General features: G+C 43.4%; 1 protein-coding gene across 2 annotated transcripts in view; it reads left to right on the plus strand.

The window, feature by feature from the left end:
- Positions 1-4,670: 4,670 nt before the first annotated feature.
- Positions 4,671-22,289, plus strand: part of EGFLAM (EGF-like, fibronectin type III and laminin G domains) — a 52,210-nt gene continuing 34,591 nt past the window's right edge. The window contains exons 1-8 of one of the 2 annotated variants that reach the window (XM_012649639.1): positions 4,671-5,035; positions 7,236-7,351; positions 7,945-8,263; positions 8,909-9,009; positions 10,094-10,194; positions 12,152-12,296; positions 15,754-15,943; positions 22,135-22,260. In XM_012649639.1, the coding sequence (XP_012505093.1) occupies positions 5,008-5,035; positions 7,236-7,351; positions 7,945-8,263; positions 8,909-9,009; positions 10,094-10,194; positions 12,152-12,296; positions 15,754-15,943; positions 22,135-22,260 (1,126 nt within the window). In that variant the 5' untranslated portion in view covers positions 4,671-5,007. The remainder of the gene's footprint in view (positions 5,036-7,235; positions 7,352-7,944; positions 8,264-8,908; positions 9,010-10,093; positions 10,195-12,151; positions 12,297-15,753; positions 15,944-22,134; positions 22,261-22,289) is intronic. The other variant, XM_012649647.1, reaches the window with a different exon arrangement.

A 22,289-nucleotide genomic window follows, 5' to 3' on the forward strand; every position in this document is an offset into this window, starting at 1 on the left:
AAAAAGCCAAAAGAATGAGCAGTGAGGGATAAGATTTCTAAGCATGGGAAACAGCATGTACAAAGGCCCTGAGACAGAACAAAGAATGATGTGTCCAAAAAATTGAAAGAGTCAATGCAGCTGGAACAAGGTGAGAAGAAATAAATTGGTGCTAGATGAGGCTCTAACTGACCCTATTGATCACACAGAGTCTTGGGGAGACTTTGAAGGGACTCAGGTCACAGGTCTGACCTGTCATTACTCCATCTAACCAACAAATTCTTTAACATTTGCACTGAAGGAGATGACCCAGGTTCTGTCTGTGACTTGTTGCCTCTTGGGGAACCCTTTTCCTCCAACCATCCTTATTCTGGTGGGTGTTTGCATTTTGAGGAGACCCAATTAACAGCACTTTTCCTCTTTGCCCACTTTTGAAATCAGTTGAGAAACAAGATAACACAGTAGATGAAGATGATAAGGATGAAGATGAAGATAACTCAAATGCCAACCTTATTTCTGGTAAAGGCTGGGTCAGAAGACACAGCTTACTCTAAGAGCCAAAATGGGCTTGCAAACCCCCTTCTGCCCAGTCCAGACTTTAGGACAGCCCGCTTGAAGGAAAGTTTGGGCTTGCACAGGAGTCACACCTGCCTGGGTTACTACTTTTCATAGTCCAGGTGTAGAGGGAAGATGAGAGGGATCAAATTGGTCCCAAATTTCTCCTCCCTCCCCCAAGTCTTTTGATAGATTAGCTTCCCTCAGTTCAGAAATGTGGGCATAAATCAGTGTCTCCATCTCTGTAGGGAGGGAAAGAGTTTGGACAAGAATCCAACGGTGCTTCAGGAAACTCTTTTCTCATGATACTACAACTTCAGGAATGGGGAACAAGCATTCCTCCCTCATCATTGCTAAGAATTGTTAAGAAAAGGGACTTAAAATACGACCTGGTTCTTTTGAATGAAGATGGATTCTGATAAATGATGACGGATCACATCTTCTAGGAGAATGTAATATCGAACACAAAGTTGCAATCCCCAAAGCATGCTACTTCCATGTTGAACTAACTTCTTTTTCATACACATAAGTAAAATTCTCCAGTTGTTTATTTTTCAAACCTTGCTTGATGTGACGGATGCCTGCAATATGTCTAAATCAAAAGTGTGAATTTTAGGGTCACAGATTGTTAGTGCTGGAAAGGACATCACCAGTCATCAAATCTAATCCTATTTCTTATTTTATGGGAAAACATAAGACTCAGAGAGATTAAGTGACTTGCTCAAGGTCACACAAGCCATTTGTGTCCCTCCCCCAATTATTTGGATTTCATGACCAGAGATATTTCCAACTACATTGTGTTTATACATCTGAGAAACTCACTATTTATAGAAAACCTGTGATATCTTTGAAAAAAAAAATACAAGTTTTTACAAAATAAAAGTCACCCTTTTATCTATTAACAAAAATTTGTATTTTGTTTATTACTTTTCCTATAGTGGAATAACCCCGGAACCAGTGGCTTGATTATTCTGGTTCTAATAAATGTCTCCTTTTTAATGTTCTCTTTTCCTAATTAACAAAGTGCCAAGTAGAAAGAGACAAGTTATGCACTTTAATTACAATAACCCCAGGCTACTGGGAGAATTGTTATCACTGGCTTGGACTGTACATTGTGTGCTCACTTGGAAATACCATTGGTGAAAACTTCATGTGAACTATGGATTTGAGACCTGAGGTGGCGGGGCCGTCGGGAAACAAGAGCAGTGAGCTTTAATTCCAGGTCCTTCGAATCATGCTGTGCTTGGTCCTTTGTGTTCGTGTCCTTCCTATTAAAAATGGGAAATGACTATTAGCCTGGATTATTATGAGAGATAGGAGTTTGGGTTGCGGCAAAGGGTCCTGGGGTGCAGCACCCAGAGTCCAGAATTGCAGATCAACTCTACCACTAATGAGCCTCTCTAGGCGAGTTGCATGGACTTTCTGAGCCCCCGTTACACCTCTGTAAGATGGAGTGGTCGTGCTAGCTGATCTCTAAGGTCTTTCTATAAAAGTTAAAATTTCTTTGACTCTAAGTCCTTGTAATTCCATATTTCTTTTCCCATTCTTATTTCATATCCTTTGTTTCCCCAAACTGAGTGACCTCGGGTTTCAAAGAAATATGTTATATGAAGTATCAAAACAGAAGCAATGTTTGCAAAGACCAAAGGACTTTATCCCTTGAATAGTATATGCCTTATTTTACTTGTCAAACAAGTGGAGAATCTGGAATCATTTCTGTCCTCATCATGGTATCATTTCATAGATGCAGCAATTCATTCGTGGTCCCTTTCTCCAAGGAGTTGCCTTCAAGATGTAGAATGTCCTGGGGCAGGTGAAGAAGCAGTAAGAGAACTCAGCTACCTGCACACCAACCCCTTGTGGCATCTCCATGTTCCAGGTTCTTCTACTGAAGTGTTAGATACTTGATGCCAAGAAATCTGTATGATTGAGTATTATGCATATTGAACTAGGGATCATATGATCTGGTTCTAGAGTCAGATATTCCTTTAATGAGATGCATGAACTTGGTTTTAGGTCACTTCTCTTCTGTGGCCTCAGTTTCCACATTTATGAAATGAGAAGGTTGTACGGGGTGTCTAAGGTCTCTTTCAACTCTGACTTCTAGTTTTGAGTTGGGGAAAGGGACAGGATTTGTGGCATTTTGGGGGAATGTCTTTGGATTTGAAGGCAGAGATCTATCATGTAAGGATTTCTCTCCAGATATTTCCCCCCACTGAAATAAGCCTGGCCAGTGGGCCACAACAGGACATAGTGCAGCATTGTGGGAGTGTCTCCTCTGCTTGGCCATTGGTGAGTATGTGAAATGTTAGTTAAGTGGAGGAAGGAGAAGGATATCAAGAAATCTTGTGGTTTCTGCCCTCAAGGGGTTCACAATTGAATTGGTAAACACATGACAGAGTTCTAAGGCCAGGAGTCCAGAAGATGTACATTGATTTCATCAAGCCATAGAAGCTTATTCTGAGCTCATGATTAGGGGCATATATCCATGGGTTAGTTGCCCCATCCAGGAGAAGATGAAGGAATGCCCTACAGGTCTTGGTAGCTTCATACTTTGTGGAGTCACCATTTCTTTCCCCAGAGAAGTCTGATGTTCTCTTTATAAAATATCACTTGATTTTGGTTTTTTGGTGGTACGTATTTAGCTCTGTCTCCACAGACTGCACGCCAACTGGAAGAGTAGGTAGGCTATGTATAAGGAGACAGGAGATGGGAAAAGATGGCCATGTGGAGAGGAACATTAACCAAGGTCTAGGGGCAAAAAGATACAAGAAAATACATTATATTCAGGAGACAACTGGTAGACCACTTTAGCCATTATATGGCTTTTAAAGAGAACCTGAAAACACAATTTGGATTCAGATTAAGTGGCATGATGTAGTCAAAAGAGAGACAAAGGATAAATTCTAGCCCTACCACTTACTTTCTGCATGCCTTTGAGCAAGTTATTTAATCTCCCTGTGTTTATATCTCCATTAGTAAAATGGGAGTAATAACATCCATTTCATAGTATTTGTGAAGATTAATAGAAACAATGAATGAAAAGATCCTGGAGCACTAAAAATGATCAATATATGTTAATTTTTTCAAATCCCAGGCTCTTTCTACCTCCACAGTGGCTTCTTCTCTTACAGCAGAGTGGGAGAGTGGTCACCAGACAGACCTTGAATTTGAGTTAGGCTTGACCAGTGGCAAAGTCTTTGATTTTAGGCAAATCACTTAATCCTTGGCTTCAGTTTACTTATCTGATGAGACTGATCATACTTAGGTTGCAGGATTATTGTAAGGTTTAGAAATATATGATGATAAGCACCTAAAGGAACTTGGTAAGAAGGGAAGAGGCAGTAGATTTCAACAACTAATGGTGGTGGGGGAGAGAAGGAGGAAAAAGAAGAGCTGTTTTAATTGAGATCTTTGAATTTTTGACCAAGGAGGCTAGAATTTATGTTGTAGGCAGTGGGAAGACACTGAAGGTGATTTTTCATATAGGGAACCATAAGATGAAAAAATCTTAACATTGATGAGAAGATGTGCAAGAACATCAAGCGGCTGCACAGGGCAAGGGCGAACACCCTGCAGTTAGAGAGACCAATCTATGAAGATAAAAACCAGCTTTCTTCATGCATGTGTTATAGGATTCTTTTACTACCAGATGGATTTATTCTTCTGAAATCCGGCAATTCTGAATACATGAGAGAGACAGAGATAGAAATGGAGGGTGAGGGAAGGGACAGGGAGGAGAGAGATCCAGAGAAAGAGAGAGAGGCAGGGAGAGAGAGAGAAAGATACAGTCGTCCCTCCGTATCCACGGGGGGCATGTTCCAAGCCCCCCACTGACGCCTGAGATCACAGATAGTACCAAATCCTATATATACAGCAAAACTAGCACAGACGTCTTTTTCCTTCTTCACAATTTCATGAATAGAAGATTTGTTCTTACCATAGATTTTAGCAACCTCAGCATACAATTTTTTTCTTTCCTTATTGAGAACTTTCACCTTTTCACTTAAAAGGAGCACCACACGGTTCTCTTTAGCGTGTCCAAATTGCCAGTATCACGACTCTCGCACTTTGGGGCCACTGAGGACGTCAAATAAGGATGACTTGAACACAGGCACTGCCGTACCACGACATTCAATCTGATACCTGACACAGCTGCTAAGTGCCTGATGGGCAGGGAGCTCACACGGCATGGACACGCTGGGCAAAGGGATGATTCACTTCCCAGGCAGGACGAGAGCAGGCAGCACAAGATTTCATCACACTACTCAGAACTTATGAATTGTTTATTTCTGGAATTTCCCATTTAATATTTTTGGACCATGGTTGATTAAGGGTAACCGAAACTGCAGAAAGCAAAAATGCAGATGAAGAGGAGTACTGTACAGAGATAAAGACAGACGAAAGGTGGAAGCTGTCCTCTAGGGCTTTTTGGCTTTTTGTGTGAAGATGTCTGGCACGTAGCTGTGCTGCATGCAGGCTTGGGAGAACGTGCATCTAGGTATAAATCTGGCATCAAAATGCTTAAATTTTGACAGGTGGGCTATTTTATACTGTGGGGAATTGATGTGGAAGGGGTGAGAACACCACCTCCCCTGCGTTATCCCACCTCCACCAAGATGTGCCTGAGCAGCTGAGAATATAGCTCATTCCACCTGCCTCCTGACCACATCCCTCTCTTCTGGTCAAGAGCATGCCCCTGACAAAAATGACTTTCCACCGTTTCCTTCAGCTCCATTTTCACTCTGGCTGCAGTTTTGCCTGGAGGAGTGCCATGGTCTGAATGTTTATGTTCCCCCAAAATTCACGTTTGAAATCCTAACCCCCAAGGTGGGGCCTTTGGGAGGTGATTAGATCATGGGGTTGGAGCTCTATGAATGGGATTAGTGCCCTTATTAAAAAGACCTGAAGGAGCGTGTTTGCCCGTCACCATGTGGAGATGCAGCCAGAAAGCACCATCCATGCAGAAGTAGGCCCTCACCAGATACTGCCCACACTTTGATCTTGGATTTCCAGCCTTCAGAACTGTGAGAAATACGTTTATTGTTTATAAGCCATCACTTTGTGGCATTTTTGTTATAGCAGCCTAAATGAACTAAGACAAAGAAGGTGATTTTGTTTTTGTGAGAAAGGTATTTGGCTTAGCTTATTCTGAAAGCAGAATGTCAAGTTCAGTTTATGTTTTTTGTCATTTTTCTTTTTTCTTTTTCTTTTTTTAACGAGTTGTCCTAACAGTGGACATCTAATAACTAAAGGACATCAGCAATCTACCAAAGTCAGTTTCTGCTACCGAAGTTGTCACTGCCCTAAAGGCCGGTGCCTGGCTTGTGCAGTGCAGAGAAGGCAGCTATTTGGTACCTGTGGTGGCCCAAACCCGCTGCAAGGAAATCGGGGCACCATGGAGCAGCTCTCCAAAGGGCTGCCACCGCTTTGTGGAGTGCGTCCTGTGTGGAACCTGAACCAGACTGTTGTGTATCACGGGATTTTGTGGATGACAACTGAATAAAATGCTAATCTGACTATCCTCCAAAGGACAGTGCCCTGTGTCGTCCTCCGAGAATTTTTCTCAGTCCACCTGCCAGTTCTGAAAGATCCCGTTGTCCTGGTGAAATGGATGCCCTCCAGGATACCATTTGGGCCCCTTTTTTTCTGGATGTGGGAATGTTTGCTCCATTATAATCTCCTTTTTTGTTGTAAAGAAATTTTAATGCAATACTTCATATATCAAAAGTATATATGTAATATGTAAAAAATAATACAAACACTTACATGTACCCAGAACTTACCTTAAGAAATAGAACATTATGGAGTCCTCTCAAAGGCCCCTTTGAATCAGAGATTCATACCTCTGAATCATACCTCATTTATGTCCCTCTTCTATTCTCCCTTGGGTATTTTTGTAATTACAATTGTCTTACTTTTCCTAAGAGTTTAAATTATATACACATGTATCCCTAAATAACATATAAATTTTTGTTTGCTGTTGAATTTTATATAAATGGTATCATCAAACTGTATGTGCTTTGCAACTTGCATGTTTTTGCATGACATCATGTGAGATTAAGCCTTGTCGATGCATCAAGTGCTCATTCATTCATTTTCCCTGCTATATGGGACTCCATTCCATAGATACACTATTTCATTTGTCCATTCTCTGTTGATGGACATTTAAGGTATGTTTGTTCTTATAAATAGCAAGTTTGGTGTATTTTTTACTGTTACAAATTATGATGCTCTGAATCTATTTTGCAATGCCTCTTGGTATACATGTGAAAGAGTTTTTCTAGGTTTTTTAAGTTTCAAGTGGTATTGCTGGGTATAAACACTTTCTACTTTATTAAATATTTCCAAGTGTTTTGCAAAGCGGTTGCACCAGTTGACACGTCTAATGTGGGCATATGAGAGTCCCCATTGAGCCCATCCTTGGTATTATTGTTTTATTGCCTGACCCACATTTTTCCCAGTCTTGTCAGTATGAAACGGCAGCTCTTTCTTGTTTCAGTTGGCATTTCCTTGGTTACTTATGAGAGGAAACTTTATTTTTTGTATTTTTTGCTCATTGATGGTTCCTCTTCTGTGTCGAATTTCTTATATGTTTTCAATACATGCTGATCCCTTCAGCTCTCTGTAGGGCTGAGTTAGGATGGAAAATGGAGCGAAGGCATATGCTGATGGAAAGTGTGCTGCTTTTCTCTGTTAAGGTACCGAAGAAGCAGGAAGTGGCCGCTATGGACCCCACTACATCACTGACATGGGGGTCGGTGAGGATGATGATGGATTCGAAGACGACTTAGATTTGGATATTTCCTTTGAGGAGGTAACAATAATCTCTGCTCTTAAAACCCAGGGTGTTTTTGTTTTCTTGCCAAACAAGGCAATTTAGTCAATGGGCCGTGAACATTTTACTTAAAACTTAAATCGGCCCATTGCTTTTAGCGCTTATTTGTTTCCTCTGACTATTAGGCTCCAGGTGACCATAAATTAGTGGTAGGGAAGTAGCAACCATGCTGAAGTGCTGTGGACAGCCCCTGCCTGCTGACTTCACAATCTGGCAAAAACATTTTTAGATTTCCCAGCAAGTGAAATTTTATAAAATCAGGTATTATAAGGAAATGAACAATTCCTTGGCAAAGTAATGCATCTTTGTAATATCAAGATAAGAATAAATCATATAATATCAGCTTTACTACTGATTTTCTGAACCACACAGGGCAAGGTACTTAAAATTCTGGGCCTCAAGCTCTTTATCCATAAACTGAGGTTAGTACTCTCTTCCCCATATCCATCCCTGGGTTTTTGAAAATATCAACAGTGACCATGTTTTCAAGTATTAGGCAACAACCACAAATAAAGCACTCTAATTAGCATGCTCTATGTTCATCCTGAACCCTTTTCCTTCTCTGGCTTTAGGTTAAACCACTTCCTGCTACCAATGGAGGGAATAAAAAACTTTTGGTGGAAACCAAGATGACGTCTCTATCTCACCCGAAGACCCTTTCCAGACTTGTCCCCCCAACTTCAGCATCTCTCCCCATGACTACGGCAGCTCCCCAACCCACTCCTGTACAGAGGAAGGGGAAAGACGGTGTGGCCATGATGTCAAGGCTCTTTGACATGTCTTGTGATGAAACCCTCTGCTCTGCTGATAGCTTTTGTGCCAATGACTACACCTGGGGGGGCTCACGATGCCATTGCAACTTGGGCAAAGGTGGCGAGAGCTGCTCAGAAGGTAGGCCCTCAGGGGAGGGGAAGAGCATGGTGGTGGGCTGGTGCCACTGGGAGCCAGAGGGCTGTTTTGTGGTCCAAACATGGTTCTTTCTAGTCCTTTTCCTAAGATAAGTCCCTTCTTCCATTATTGGTCATTAAACTAGCTATACAAGGCAAATTGTGAGGCAACTTCCATTGCTTCTAATTAGACAGAAGCCCTATTTTTATGTGTGTCAACTGTGTAGTTCTTTTGTACATCATCCCGACAGCACCTTAGGGAGGTGGCCTTTACTGTTATTACATCTCTATCCAAAAGTGCAGCCAATACACATGAAGAGGGTTAAGAAGCCTAATAATTAGGCAAATTTATATTACACAAATGTATAGTTGAGCACAGGGGACTGTGGTCTTACAGCCATTGATTTCTTTTTAGGAAAGCAAGTACCAATCCCCAAAACTGCAGTTTCTTCCTAAGAACTTCAGAAGCTCAAAGCCCCCAAGAATGAGATTAGTAGGTGTAAAAAGTAGAGAAAAGAAGATAGTAAGTTAAATTGAAAAGATTAGCGGGGTTTTCACTTATCGATATCCAGGCAACAATGTATATTGATTTTTGCCTTTGAAGAAGTGAGGAAATAGCATCCTTTTGTGTTGTCTTTTTTCTTTTCAGATATTGTTATACAGTATCCTCAGTTCTTTGGCCACTCCTATGTAACCTTTGAACCTCTGAAGAACTCCTATCAGGCATTTCAAATTACTCTTGAATTTAGGGTAAGAGGGCTTAGTTGTTTGATGAGTACTTTTTGGACACCTCAACACAGGAATGTGCTCCGTCCAAAGGGAGGGGGAGAAGAAGAGAGGAAGCAGGAAGAGTGATCAAAGGTGAAAACGACATAGAGCCTGTCATTAAACCAGCTCACAGCATAGCAGGAATGATGGGCACATTCACCACTTTGAAGTGTGCCAGTGAGGGGTGGGTTTTGTGTGTCACTGAACTGTGGAAGTGGGTGGCCTGAGGTTCCCAGGGATAATGTTGGGGGCCCAGTAATGTTGTTTATAATAGCAATTCCTCCCAGGCCAGGATTTCAGAAGAAATAATACACTCACCATTCCAAAATCCCTTTTAAAGAGAGCCCACTTGTCTGTCTTCATTGTGATAGCTGTAACTGAACAAATAGAAAATTGTACTCTACGTAACCCTGGTGTATCGTGAGGGCCCAATGAAGGTTCTCTGATCTGAATCAACTGCAGATGAGAATTTAATCAGTGACTTCAGCTTAAAATGATTCTTTTGGGTATCTCCAAAGACACAAAAAGGTATGGAGATCTGGAAACAAGTCCCCTTTGAAGTCATGGCCACCGTATTGAGTGTCCCAGAGAGGACTTGTCACAGTCTAAGACAGCATGGCTATCAGTTTCCTGTTCCCCAGATAGAAGGAAAGAAGCAAATGTGTGTACCTCCCCAGAGGAAGGGAGGTAAAAAGAATAAAGAAAAAAATGCTCTTTGGTGAGAATAGAATTTGATGAGCACAAGCAACCTCCTCTCTGTGACCATGGTGTCTACACATATGGTTTGCCAGAGGCTCTGCAGGTGGATCCACAAAGCCAAGTAAAGAGCAGGTCAAAGATGGCCCACTGTCCTCTCACCTCACTGCCATTCCACACACAGTTTCTATTGCTGCCATGTGTTTATTGAAAATGACCTGGGATGGGTGCCTGGGATTACGTTTGAGCCCATGTGCTTGCTCCTGTAAATAAGATGGCTCAAGTTTTATATTCATGAGTTTTTCCAGATGGCACTTTATGGAAGAAGAGGTGCGCATTGTTCATGTGGCTTTTGTTTGTATAATAACAGGCAGAGGCAGAGGATGGCTTACTGCTCTACTGTGGGGAGAACGAGCATGGGAGGGGTGATTTCATGTCCCTGGCTCTCATCCGACGCTCCCTCCAGTTCAGGTAACTCCTGCCAAAATCCCCGTCCCATGGGTTTGCTTTTTTTTTTCTTTTGATATTATCCTACATTATATTTGCATTTTATATTGTGAATAAAATATATACAAGATGGATTCCAGGAGACAAAGGAATCGTGTGTGTGAGATGAGCTTGGACCAGTTTACCAAATACAGGAATAGTAACCTTTGAAACTTGAGTTTTGGAACCTGGTAACCATTCATTCATTCAACATTCAGTGTTTCTTGAGCACCCGCAGTGTACCTGGCACTGCTTTGTATCCTGAGGATGCAGCGGTGAGCCACAGAGATAAAGTCTTTTCTGCCCTGGAGCTCTAGTGGATGATGGGAAGAAAGCTGGGGTCTTCTGCTCGTCTTCTTGTGGCAAATACAGCTGACAGCCATGGAGGGCAGCGAGGACCCTACAACTTCCTAAGAGCTCACTGAGGCTTAGACCTCATCCTCGCCTTCCCCAGAGATATGATGACTCTGGTTTGCCTCCTTTGCCCTGATCATTTCTCCTTCAACACACTTCAACACACTTTGGAAGCTACTTTTAGCTTATGTGTAGTCTTCTGGGGAACAAAGTTTTGTGGAATGGTGAGTGTTTTACTCACCCTCATGGAGACGTACACTGCACCTATTTGTGACCAACCAATGAACACCAGCCTGTCCTTCTCCATAGTGCACTGGCCAAGATCCCGATGGCACCATTCCCTGGCTGCCTAATCTTTAGCAAATGACGCAACCTCTCCAAGTGTACATTTTCTCATAGGGCTATTGTGAGGATTAAATGAGTTAACCCATAAAAGTGCTTAGAGCAGTGCCTGACTCAGAGCAAACACTCAGTGAGCATCAAACATTATTATCTATTTTTATTATTATTATCTATTAACTATTTTTATTATTTCAGCATATAGAATACTTTTGGTTAAGTTGGAAAACACTTTTGAGCATCTCACTTGGGCTAGAAAATGGGTCCCCCACCAGGATCTGGGCCAGTGGTTAGGGCTCTAGCACTTGGAGAATCAGATAGACACTCAGTAGCACTGGTGGTTATTGGCTGGTAGCAGCTCTCCAACGCTGCAGCTCCTCCCGAGTGAGCCTGATATTCCCCTCCAGGTAAGCCTGTCCTGCAATGCCCCTTGACCACTTCTCACTCCATTGGTGATTTCGAGACAAAGAGGGGCCTGGGAAGTGGCTGCAGATAGTGCAAATCCTAAGACGGAAAATGCCGACCATGATTCCTTCCCCGTTGGCAATCTCAGCATCCGTGTGGAAGTGGTGTGGTGGCTATTTGGAAATTGACCAGAAAGGACTGAAATTCTACCTATCAGGCATAGTGCCCAGTAGCCATCCTGGGCCATAAGGAGGTTGGGAAAAATCAAGAATAATGCATCCATCTGAGGGTGCTCCTCCCCCATCCCACACCTTGCTCCTGAGCTGGAGCCTCCTCTGGAAACCTCACTTGTATCGGGCACAACTGAACACAGACGGCAGGGTTGGCCAGCTTGCCAAAAAGAGTGTGAAGACTTGGATTTTTACCTGTTGCTAATGTCACTGAGCCTATCATTTGAGAGTTGGGGAAAGTCCCCGGAGAAATCCCTGGAAGCAGAGTGACTCAGAGTCTAATTCACTGCCCCTTGAATCCACACTAAGCATCTGGCAATCTCTGAAAAGAAGAGGGAAGGCCTTAGTTGCCCATCTTTTTCTAAGCTGCAGAGAAAATCAGGTTAAAGAAGGCCCTGCATTGAAAGATCCTGTGGGCAGATTGAAGATATTTAGACTGAGATTGCCCCAGGGAAGAGGCATCTATCTAGTTCTTCCGTGTAAGACTTAAGCAGTCATAAACATAACTCTGAACAGATTGACTCTGAAAGGAGCATTACTGTGGAAGTGAGGTCCATGGAGTCCAAAAACATAATGAGCTGGTTGATCAAAAACTCTTCCTTTCCTTCTCACAGGTTTAATTGTGGAACTGGGGTTGCCATCATCATAAGTGAGACCAAAATCAAACTGGGAGGCTGGCACATGGTTACACTCTATAGAGATGGGCAGAACGGGCTGCTGCAGCTGAACAATGGCACCCCAGTGACCGGCCATTCCCAGGTGAGTACAAGCCTCGCACCCTGCCCGCCCCACCCAGCACCCGCTGTAAGCATCCCCAGAGGAGCTCACTGCAGCACTGAGGCACAGTCAGCAAGATTCAAGCTCTGGGCAGGCGTGGTGAGCCCCATTTTTCATGGTGAACCCACACAACTGAGCTTTGCTATGCTCCCGCCTGGTCTTGCCACCCCAGGTGAGCTCTTAGGGCACATGACCATTCCGCATCTACCGAGGAGAAGAATTGAACTTGTGTGCGTCATCGCTGGTGGGTGCACAGGTATGTGCTGTAGGCTTGTGTCAAGGGACTTTGCTTTCTGCAAGGACTTCAAAGCCGGGGCAGGGGAAGGCTCATGTTGGAAGGCTAGAACCCATTATTAGTGTCAAATACACAGTCTGACTTGAAGGCAAGGGTGTTGCAATCCTGTGGCTTTAGAAAATAGTCCCAAAAGGGTCACTTAGTTCACTATGCAGGAATAATCCGTTCATCTGCCTTTTTGGGGGCCATGATTATGGGAAGTAGTAAAATAATTTAACTGTTGGGCTGCTTGGCAAATCACCTAGGTATTCAAATATTGTTATGCTCTGGGAAATTTTAGGGCTATGTTTAGAATAAACAGTTTAGATTAGCAACCTGCCAGGTACCAAGCCTGTAATTATAAACAAGCAGGTGTCCAAATTCTCTGAGGAAAAATGTAGCAAGGAAACCTTTGTGTATATGTGTATAGCTTTCTCCCTGCCTGGGCCGTTCACTACTCTTGCTGGCAGGAGGTGTTAAATAAAAGGCCATGCTGTGTCGATCCCCCCACCAAAAAAAAACAAAAAAAGAAATAGTAAAAAATCTCATTAATTTGTATCCTAATGGTTCCAAAGAAACAAGGATACAAATATAGTACATGTGAATCCAGGGACATTGCTTATGCCCATATTGCTAGAAAAGGGATAAAACAGGTAAATGAACTATAGAGTCACATAAATGCCAGAACAGTAGGCCCAACATGATGAAATTTGATAGGGATAAAGAAACTTCTAACTTGGATCCAAAATATTAACTTTAAGACAGAATTGAGAAGCTACAATAGAAGCAACATATGCAAAAACATCTAATAGTTTGAAGCAAGGAGGTACAATAAAGGTTAACAAACAGGGTCGCATAGTAACAACAACAAGCTAAAGAAATTAGAGGCTGGGTTGATAGAGTCACAGCTTCTAGAAAAAGGAAGTGATGATCTTATTGTATTCTGATGACTATGTAACACCTTCCAGTGACTCTACTGGTGACTCTAATCCTCTGAGAGGATTATCTTCAGATCTGTAATCACATTCTAAGAAGGCCATAGACAAACTGGAGCATGTTCAACAGGCAGTCACACAAACAGAAAGATGTCTTGAAATCCCTTTAATGATTGATCGAAGGAGCAATGTTTACTTTGGAGAAGAGAAGATGAAGGCATGAACGGTGGCTTCTCATCATAGAGTCAAAGGGAGAGTCTTGGGGAAGAAGGATTCACTCTGTGGACCTCCAAGGCTGAAGCTGCATTGGGAGAGCCTAAGGGAGACCAATTTTAGCTTCACCTAATTGTACAAAAGGACAGAGGTGCAACAGACTATCTCAGGAGATGGTTCTTTGTCCTTGGGGGTTAAGTATATAAAAGGTAACTTACTGAAACTTTTTGATAGGAATGTACAAGGAATCCAACAGCCAATGGAAGTTGGATTATAAGAGTTTTTATATATTTTTCTAATCCCAATACTCTATGATTTTAATGAATAAAATAATTAATTTCAAGAAGGATATAACTTTATGGATACTCAGGGCAAAGGGTGCCTCTGTACTGTTTGCTAAGCAAGTTGTATAAGCAGGACTACAGATGTGGAATGTTTAATAAACTGTCTTGGGAGGTACGATTTTGTCTTAAGTGGGGTTTCCCAGAAACAGACCTAAGATAAGCAGTCCTGTGCAAGTGATGTATTAAGAAAGTGCTCCCAGGGGAAACTGCTAAGAGAGAGGAGAAGATGGACAAGGAAGAGGAAGAAATCAAGAGTGAGGTCTCAGGCAAAGTTCCTCAGAGTATGACTTCTGCCTGGTCCCATAGGGAAGCTCTGGAGTATAAATTATACCCCAGAGGTTATCCCAAACTGTTAAGGGCTCTCCTGGGGGAATGTAAATTCCAGGATACTTTCATTTCTCTACATAGGCAGGCAAAGCAGCCTCCAGGGAACAGAAGGCAACTCTCATCAGAGAAATGTAAAGGCCAGGTTTGAAGACTATTGCCTGGGATGTAGTAAAGGGTACCTCAAAGGAGCCACCCACTACCAGGAGGCACTTAATGCTATAGAAAAGCATTGAGTTGTCTGTAAGGCCCCCTACTATGGTCCTGGATCAGAGAACAGGACTGGAAGGATGAGGATGGGATCAAGAAGAAGTGAATTTTGAGGCTTTTGATGAAATAAGCCAAGAGGGCATTTAACTCATCTAATGAAAGTAGCATGCTCAGTGGCCGGAAAACAACCGATCCTTAAAAGCCACTGCAAGCTCTATAAAGCTGCCTTGCTCATGTTTAGTCTACTATTTACAAATGATTCTTATCTGTTCATTAGAAAAGATAAAACGGTGATTAGATTTTTCACTTTTGGTAACAGAAGTTTAAAGGATGAAGATGACATCGCAGTGGCTTACACTGGACATTCTAAGTTCTGGCGTGCGCCTTTTTCAACACCCTTTCGTTTGGATAGGGTGTTTCATTTGGATACCCTTTAATCCAAATGAATGAGACATTTCTGTAACAGAAAAAGAAGGACCAAAGGTGCCTTAATTTTGTCCCACCTAATGTTCAGCTCTGAATTTCGTAACCTCAAAACCTGCAATCCAGATTGTGGTTTGGTCTAAGAGTAGAAATTTCCCTGCCTCACTGTAATAACACTTAAAAAAGAAAAAGTCATATCCACAAGCAAATTTCAAAAATCTTTGCAATCTGTTTGGCAATGTCTCCCCCACAGTGTTTCTTGTAGGATACAGTATAAAGGTCACTAGGATAGTGAAAGGGTAAACGCTAGCCCATGTACACACAACACTAGCATTATCACCTTTTGAGGCACAGAATAGCCCTATGACTCGGCCAAAGTACACAGTCAATGGGTGTCAGGACTGGAAAGAGAAAGTTTTTTTTGGATTCCCTGCGTGGTTCACTGCCTGTTGGGTTGGGCTTGGCTCTGACTTCCCTTCCCTTCCCATCTCAGCATTCCAAAACAATCCTTTCTGGAAGCACAGCCCTCTGAGAAGCTCACTGGGTTCCCTATGGTAACCACGGGTTTAATTTTCCAGGAGGCCAATGTCTTAAACATAAATACAGATGGAGAAAACTCTGACGTAGGGCTGTGAGCTACATCTTAACCATGTCCCTCATCCAAATCTGTTGTGGCTTTTGATTTTGTTTACCGAGAGTGTTCATTTTTCTTAAAGGGCCAATACAGTAAAATTACCTTCCGGACGCCCCTCTATCTTGGTGGGGCTCCCAGCGCTTACTGGTTGGTCAGAGCAACAGGGACAAACCGAGGCTTTCAAGGCTGTGTGCAGTTGCTCGCTGTTAATGGGAAGAGAATCGACATGAGGCCCTGGCCACTGGGAAAAGCACTCAGTGGAGCTGATGTGGGTAAGTGGCTGCCCAGTGGTTTGGGGTGCTGTTGTGGGACTGCCTTTCTAGCTTGGGCCAGGGAGGTGAGCAGCAACCTCAGCTGCAGGCTGGGGAAGCTGGTTAGTGCAGCACTTCAGGAGGGAGGTGGGCCCAAGGGGTGAGGTTGGTGCTCTCCAGACACATTGACCCTGAGTCTGAACACCAAGATACGGTAACAATATGGTGCACCAAACCCTTGGTTGTGTACTGCTGCCATCTTGGACATCTTCAGGAAGCATAGCATGGCCTCATTGGACAAAGCAATGAGCAATCCAACCCTTTCACCTTACCTCACCCAGTCCAATGGAAAAGCCAACACAATAATGTAAGGAGAGATACATATATTCACTGCTTTGAAGAGAACTGGTCAAATTCTAATTCTTGACCACTGTGCCAAACATTTTCTCATATGCCTTCTCATTTACTCTTCACACTAACTCTAGAAGATAGAAATTATTATATTCATTTTATAGATGAAGAAACTAGGGCTTATAGAAGTTAAATAACTTATTCAAATTAGCAGGCAGAGCTAGGATTGTTTTTAAAGCAATAAGAATATTTATTCTATCACTGAAGGCAATAGGTAGATAATTCCAAGGTTGGTTAATTCAGTGACTATCTTAGCCTGCTAGGGATATCATAGCAAAATACCACAGAGTGAGTAGCTTAAACATCAGAAATTTATTTTCTCACAGTTCTAGAGGCTGGAAGTACAAGATCAAGGTGTTGGCAGGGTTGGTTTCTCCTGAGGCCACTCTCCTGGGCTTGCAGATGGCCACCTTCTCACCTATGTCCTCACATAGCCTTTTTTCTGTGTGTGCAAGTACCTCATGTCTCTCTCTGTGTGTCCAAATTGCCTCTTCTTATAAGGACACCAGTCAGACTGGATTAGGGCACCTCTCTTATGACCTCATTAGCATTAATTACCTCCTTAAAGGCCCTATCTCCAAATACATCCACTTTTGGGGTTTAGACTTCACCTTGTGAATTTTGGGGGAACACAGTTCAGTCCATAACAGTAACTCCACGATACCAGAACTCTGGGTTGGTGTCACTGTGACTCTCATGCTTTTCACTCACCACTCTAAGCATGACATCCTCCATTACATTGTCATTGGCAAGAAATGGCAAGTCTTTCTTGGGTCTCTTTTCCTCCCATCTCTAAGATGTTATTTTGAAAGAATGTACAGTAAACACCATATACTCACTACCTACATTTTACCATTCACATTTCTCTGCATTTGCCTTACCTCATGTCAATCCATCTCTCTCCCTATTCCTCAGTCAGAGCTAGTATTCGATCCTCGTGACTCCAGGTACAGTGTTTTTATTTGTTTGTTTTATGGGTAATATTAGTTGAGTACCTACTTTATGTAGGCACCATTCTAAACTGCTTTAGTCTTCCCAAGGTGCCTATGAAGTAGGTGCTATCATTGTTTTAGTTTCCAGATGAGAACCAGTGGGACAGAACAGTTAAATAATTTGCCCAAGGTCACACAGCTACTAAGTGGTAAAGCCTAAATGTGACCACAGCCATTCTGGCTCCACTGCCTATCCTCTTAACCAAATTAGCTACCTCAAAGCTTACCACGTCAGCCTCAAATAGCTTCCCTCCACCTTGCTCAGTCCATTGCTCTAACTACAAGTGATGAAGTTTACTTAACAAGAAAGGTTTACTATCCACATGCTATTCCCTGTGTAATTTTTTCCTAATCGATCACTTAGTCAAAGCAAACAGTAAGAGAATGAAACAATTATTAAGCTCCCACTATGGTAGGGCAATGTCTCCAAAATCCAGAACTTGAGAACCAGTAGTTCCATCAGGATTCTCATGCAGTGTTTATCGGCTTGGACTCTGAAGACAAATTGCCTGGATTTGGCAAATCTTTGCAACTCGGTTTCCCGATCCATAAATAGTACCCATCTCAGAAGATTATTTTGTTTAAAGGAGTTGCAGTGTTTATAAAGGACTTGGAAGTGGGCCTCGCACGTAGCAAACACATAAATATTTCCTATTATTAATATTATTATTCATATTCTAACTCCATCCATTAAACCAGCTATAATTTGTTTCTGCAAAGAAACAGCCCTGAACAGGCCCTGGCAGTTTCAAGGCTGCATGGTAACCTCTGATATGTTCAGAAGTTGCAAAGTTGAGCAAGAACTGATTTTTGCCATCTGCGGTTAAGCCGATGATACCAAAAGGCAGATATTGGATTATCAGATTTCTCTTTCTATGAATATTAATAGCATGTGCCAGTCATGTTGGTCTTTTTTATTTTTTCCCATTTTATTTTCCCTGGGAGTACAAGAGCGGAGCTGGTTATCCTTCCTCAGCCTCCATATTTGCTTTCCTTTGAGTTAGTCCTCCTGAAATTCTAGTTTTGTAAGTCAAGAGCCGTCTTGCAGTAGAGGTCATGGTTACTCCATCTGATATTTCTAACTTGGCATTACCATCCTCAACCATGACTTTTTCTCGGTCCCACCTCCCCCAGCCCACCTGTTTTCACTCCTCAGAGGGGACTTTCATTATTTGGTTCCTCCTACTTCACCTCCTGTCTCTTTCATTAGACTGTTCCCAGCTGTTGCACTCTCTCTGCAAGTCACATTCTAGAATACTCAGCAATCTCAGCAAAATTTTACATTCTCTGGCCAAGCTTTTATTTTGTTATTTTCTCTCAAATTCTCAAACTGAAAGCACCACTGCTTATCCATTCCAGTCCCGTCTTGGATCTCCACACCCTGCAGGAGCAACGTCACAGAGCCAACTTACCAAGTTATTTGAGATTCAAGAGGTGTGTTGTGGCCATGGGTCTCACCATGGCTTAGCCACTCTTTTACGCATTCTTTCACTCAATTAATACTTCTTTGAGCACCTGCTTAGTGCTAGTCACAAGGCTAGGAGCTGGAGATAAAGTAATGAACAAGACAGACAGGATCCAGCCCAGATCTCACGTAGCCGCCATGACGAGAGACCAAATTAATCAAATAATCACACAAGTAAACGTGAAATTACAATGGGGGGAAGTTAACATGGGCAAGAGTAGGCATTCAAAGGTGGAGAAGAGAGGGAAGGGCATTCTCGGTAGAGGAAAGGGCTTATTCCAGTGGGAATAGGAGGGGAGACGGGTGCCATGACCTAGTATGTGTTTGAAAAGATCCTCTGGCTGTAGACAGCTCATTAAAGCGGCACTTGGAGGTACATGTAACCAGCTGAGAATCTGTTGCATAGTCCAGATGACACACACTGGTGTGCTGGTGCAGGTGGTAGAGACAGAGATTGATTTGACAGATCATTAGAGGGAGAAACGGGCAGCCTCGGTTATGGATTGGGGGCTGGGGAAGGGAGGTTGTGCATTGTCCGTGGTCTCCTTAGTGAACTCCACCCACTGATGTCCCACCTTCTCTTCCCTCCCTGGGACTCTTGCGTCTCTTCTGCCCTCACTTCATTATCTAGCATAAAACTGCACAACAGCTGGCTTATAGCAGGCTGCAGGGAAAGCTACCTTCTGTACTGATGATGAGGTTTCCGCGGCTCTGTACGTGCATGGCCTTACACCTCCTGCCTGTCACTCTCAGAGTTGAAAGTGTTCCTCCTCTCTGTAACAAACCTAGTCATCTGCATCTGCTCTCACCTTTCCTGGCTTCCCTGGGACCTGGCGGCCAGGATTCTCTCTCCTCAAGAGCCCAGGGTTCTTAACCTTTTTTGTGCTGCGCCTGCTTTGGCAGTCCGGTGAAGCCTATGGACCTCTTCTCAGAATGATGTTTCTAAATGCAGAAACGTAGTATACATGATATTATCAGGAGGAAACCATTATATTGAAATACAGCTATAAATTATTTTCTAAGTGTTGCTATTACAATTATATATGTGCTTCTTCATAAAGCATTATGGAACAGGATTATTTAATCACGGGTGAAATAACTACCATGATTTTAAAGTAGCAACGAGTATAAATGATATTTTGAGATATCTGCAATAAGGGAAGTGTGACAACTGTGAGCTCCATTGGTCACAAGACACAAGAACTGCTCGTACTAGAAGTATGATGCCTGTATTAATAATTGAGGGAAATGCATACTCAATTCCAGTCAGAGATGAGGGAAAACAGAGGTGTAATGTTTTTCCCATCGAGGCTCACAGACTCCCTGCTGTAGCTTAGCCACATGTGCTCATGGCCTCTCCGGCTCAAACAGGTGCCATGCTGGGCACGGGCCTGGTCCCCCTCTGGTTGAGGAAGCCTGGGAACCTCTGTCCTTTCTTTCAAGGGCTGACACCAGCAGTGGCTATTTTCACAGTCATGTCACACTTAAAGTGAGCTCCTCCTCTGCCTCTGAGAAGCTGGTTCCTGTCCACAGCCACCCTCATTTCTGCCTTCTTACCACCGTTCTTCCGTTCTTCCATCTTCCAAGCTACAAACCTCGAGAGCACGCTGGAATCTTCTTCCACCTTCAGCCTCCAGACTGATCTCTCGTTTCTTCTTTCCCTGGGTCTCTGATTCTTCACATTCTCTCTGTTTCCTTTGCTTTCACCCTGTTGGTCCCTCTTTACCATCCCGAAAGAGTTCTCTTCTCTCTCTTGCCCCCAACGCTCCTCAATCTGTCTGGCATGACATTGCCAAGTAACATTGCTGAAACCCTGCTTTCATCTGGTCAGCTCTGGCTGGCTTCCGTGACCTCCACCCACCCTACTCCCACCTCTTAAAAAATAGTTACAACGCAGAAGATTTGTAAAGTAATTTCTTCCATGTGTATCTAAAATAACCCAAGGACCCCACTTCCTGTGAACCAGCCCTGCTCTGAGAAAGAATCACAGCCCACAGAAATTGGCGGGGCTCAGGGACCTGTGAGTGTTTGGCCTCTGAGATCAAAGTCAGCGTCTCTGTGGAGCCTGGGAATGCTGGGGGCGATGTTCTCAGGGCTGTGGTTGAGGAGAGACCACCAGTCATGTCTGCCAGGCCACCTGCCAGGGCTTTAATCAAATTCTGTGAGCAGCCCCTGAAGTCAGTCTCCTCTCCTGGGTCCACACTGGATGCCTGGTCCTTCCCCCTCCTCCTGGTTAGTTTTAATGAAAAGAAAAGTCTGGACCAATTCAAAGAACACAGATGACTGACGAGGGAAGAATAAGAGACTCACCCTGCTGAGATGGCACACTCTGGCTGAGGAGGGCTCTTCCTCTCACGGGCGTGGGCTTCCAGCTCGTGCGAGTGCAGCCCTGGAGACTGGCTCGGGCACAGCCGGGCCCTTCGCTTCATGGCCCAAACAGAGACGTGCCCCTTTGCTTCCATCCCCAGAAGAAGTATTTTATACTCACCTACGTAGTTCGGGGCCAGATTGCAGTGTATTTCTTATACACAAAGACAAAAACAAGACCAAAGAAGCAGAAGAAAAGCAGCCCAGGAAAAGTTCATTTGTTTTCTATCCATCTGATGATCTGTACTTGCAAATGACAAAGTAATGCCCTTTATGTAGCTCTCTGGGGAAGAGAACTCACCCATCTGATGCTGAACCTTTCAGCACTTTTTCCTGCAGGGCACCCTCCTGTCCCTTATAGGATTGTAACTTTGGAGGTAGAAATAAGAATTCTAGAACCCACATGCTGGGTATTGGGGAGCCCTCTCTCCTCGCCTCCCTGTCTTGGACAGAGGAGTCAACAGTTCAGGCGAATCAATAAGCTTAGACATGGCTGCTTAACTCCTTCAGTGCTTACCTTGCTTGTCTCACCTTTGAACCAACAACGTAGCAGCACTTAAACTAATTGGGGTCACAGGAATTAGAATGCTTTTAACATAAACACTCTGTTGACATTGGGGGGATTGAAATACACTCTTGTGAGAATGACAGAGAGAGGTGAATTAAATCAGAAGCAACTCAGTCATCCCCACCGGTGGTCATAAAATTCCCCAGCAATCTATTATTTGATTTATTGTGTCCATCATGTTTTTAAAAGTCTTTGTGGCTCTTCATAAAGAACACGCCAAAATCCAATGAAAATGAAAGCTGGTTCACTTATCCTGAAAGCCGGCTTAGAGTTGCACAGAGAAGCAAACCAACAGGAGTGGGAACCAAACTGTGTTTATTCAGGCCCACGAGCTGCTGGCGTGGTCAGCTTCGTCGTGTCGGACTGGCATTCGTGAAGGGTCAGCTCTGTAACTGCTGCTCTGTTCCAGGGGAATGCAGCAGTGGGATCTGCGACGAGGCCTCGTGCATCCACGGCGGCACCTGCACAGCGATCAAAGCCGACTCCTACATTTGCCTCTGTCCCCTCGGGTTTAAAGGTCGACACTGTGAAGAGGGTGAGAAAGAAGCAAGTTGATGGCAGCTT

Source organism: Propithecus coquereli, unplaced genomic scaffold, assembly GCF_000956105.1.
Source record: "Propithecus coquereli isolate 6110/MARCELLA unplaced genomic scaffold, Pcoq_1.0 Scaffold110, whole genome shotgun sequence".
Taxonomy (NCBI): Eukaryota; Metazoa; Chordata; class Mammalia; order Primates; family Indriidae; genus Propithecus; species Propithecus coquereli.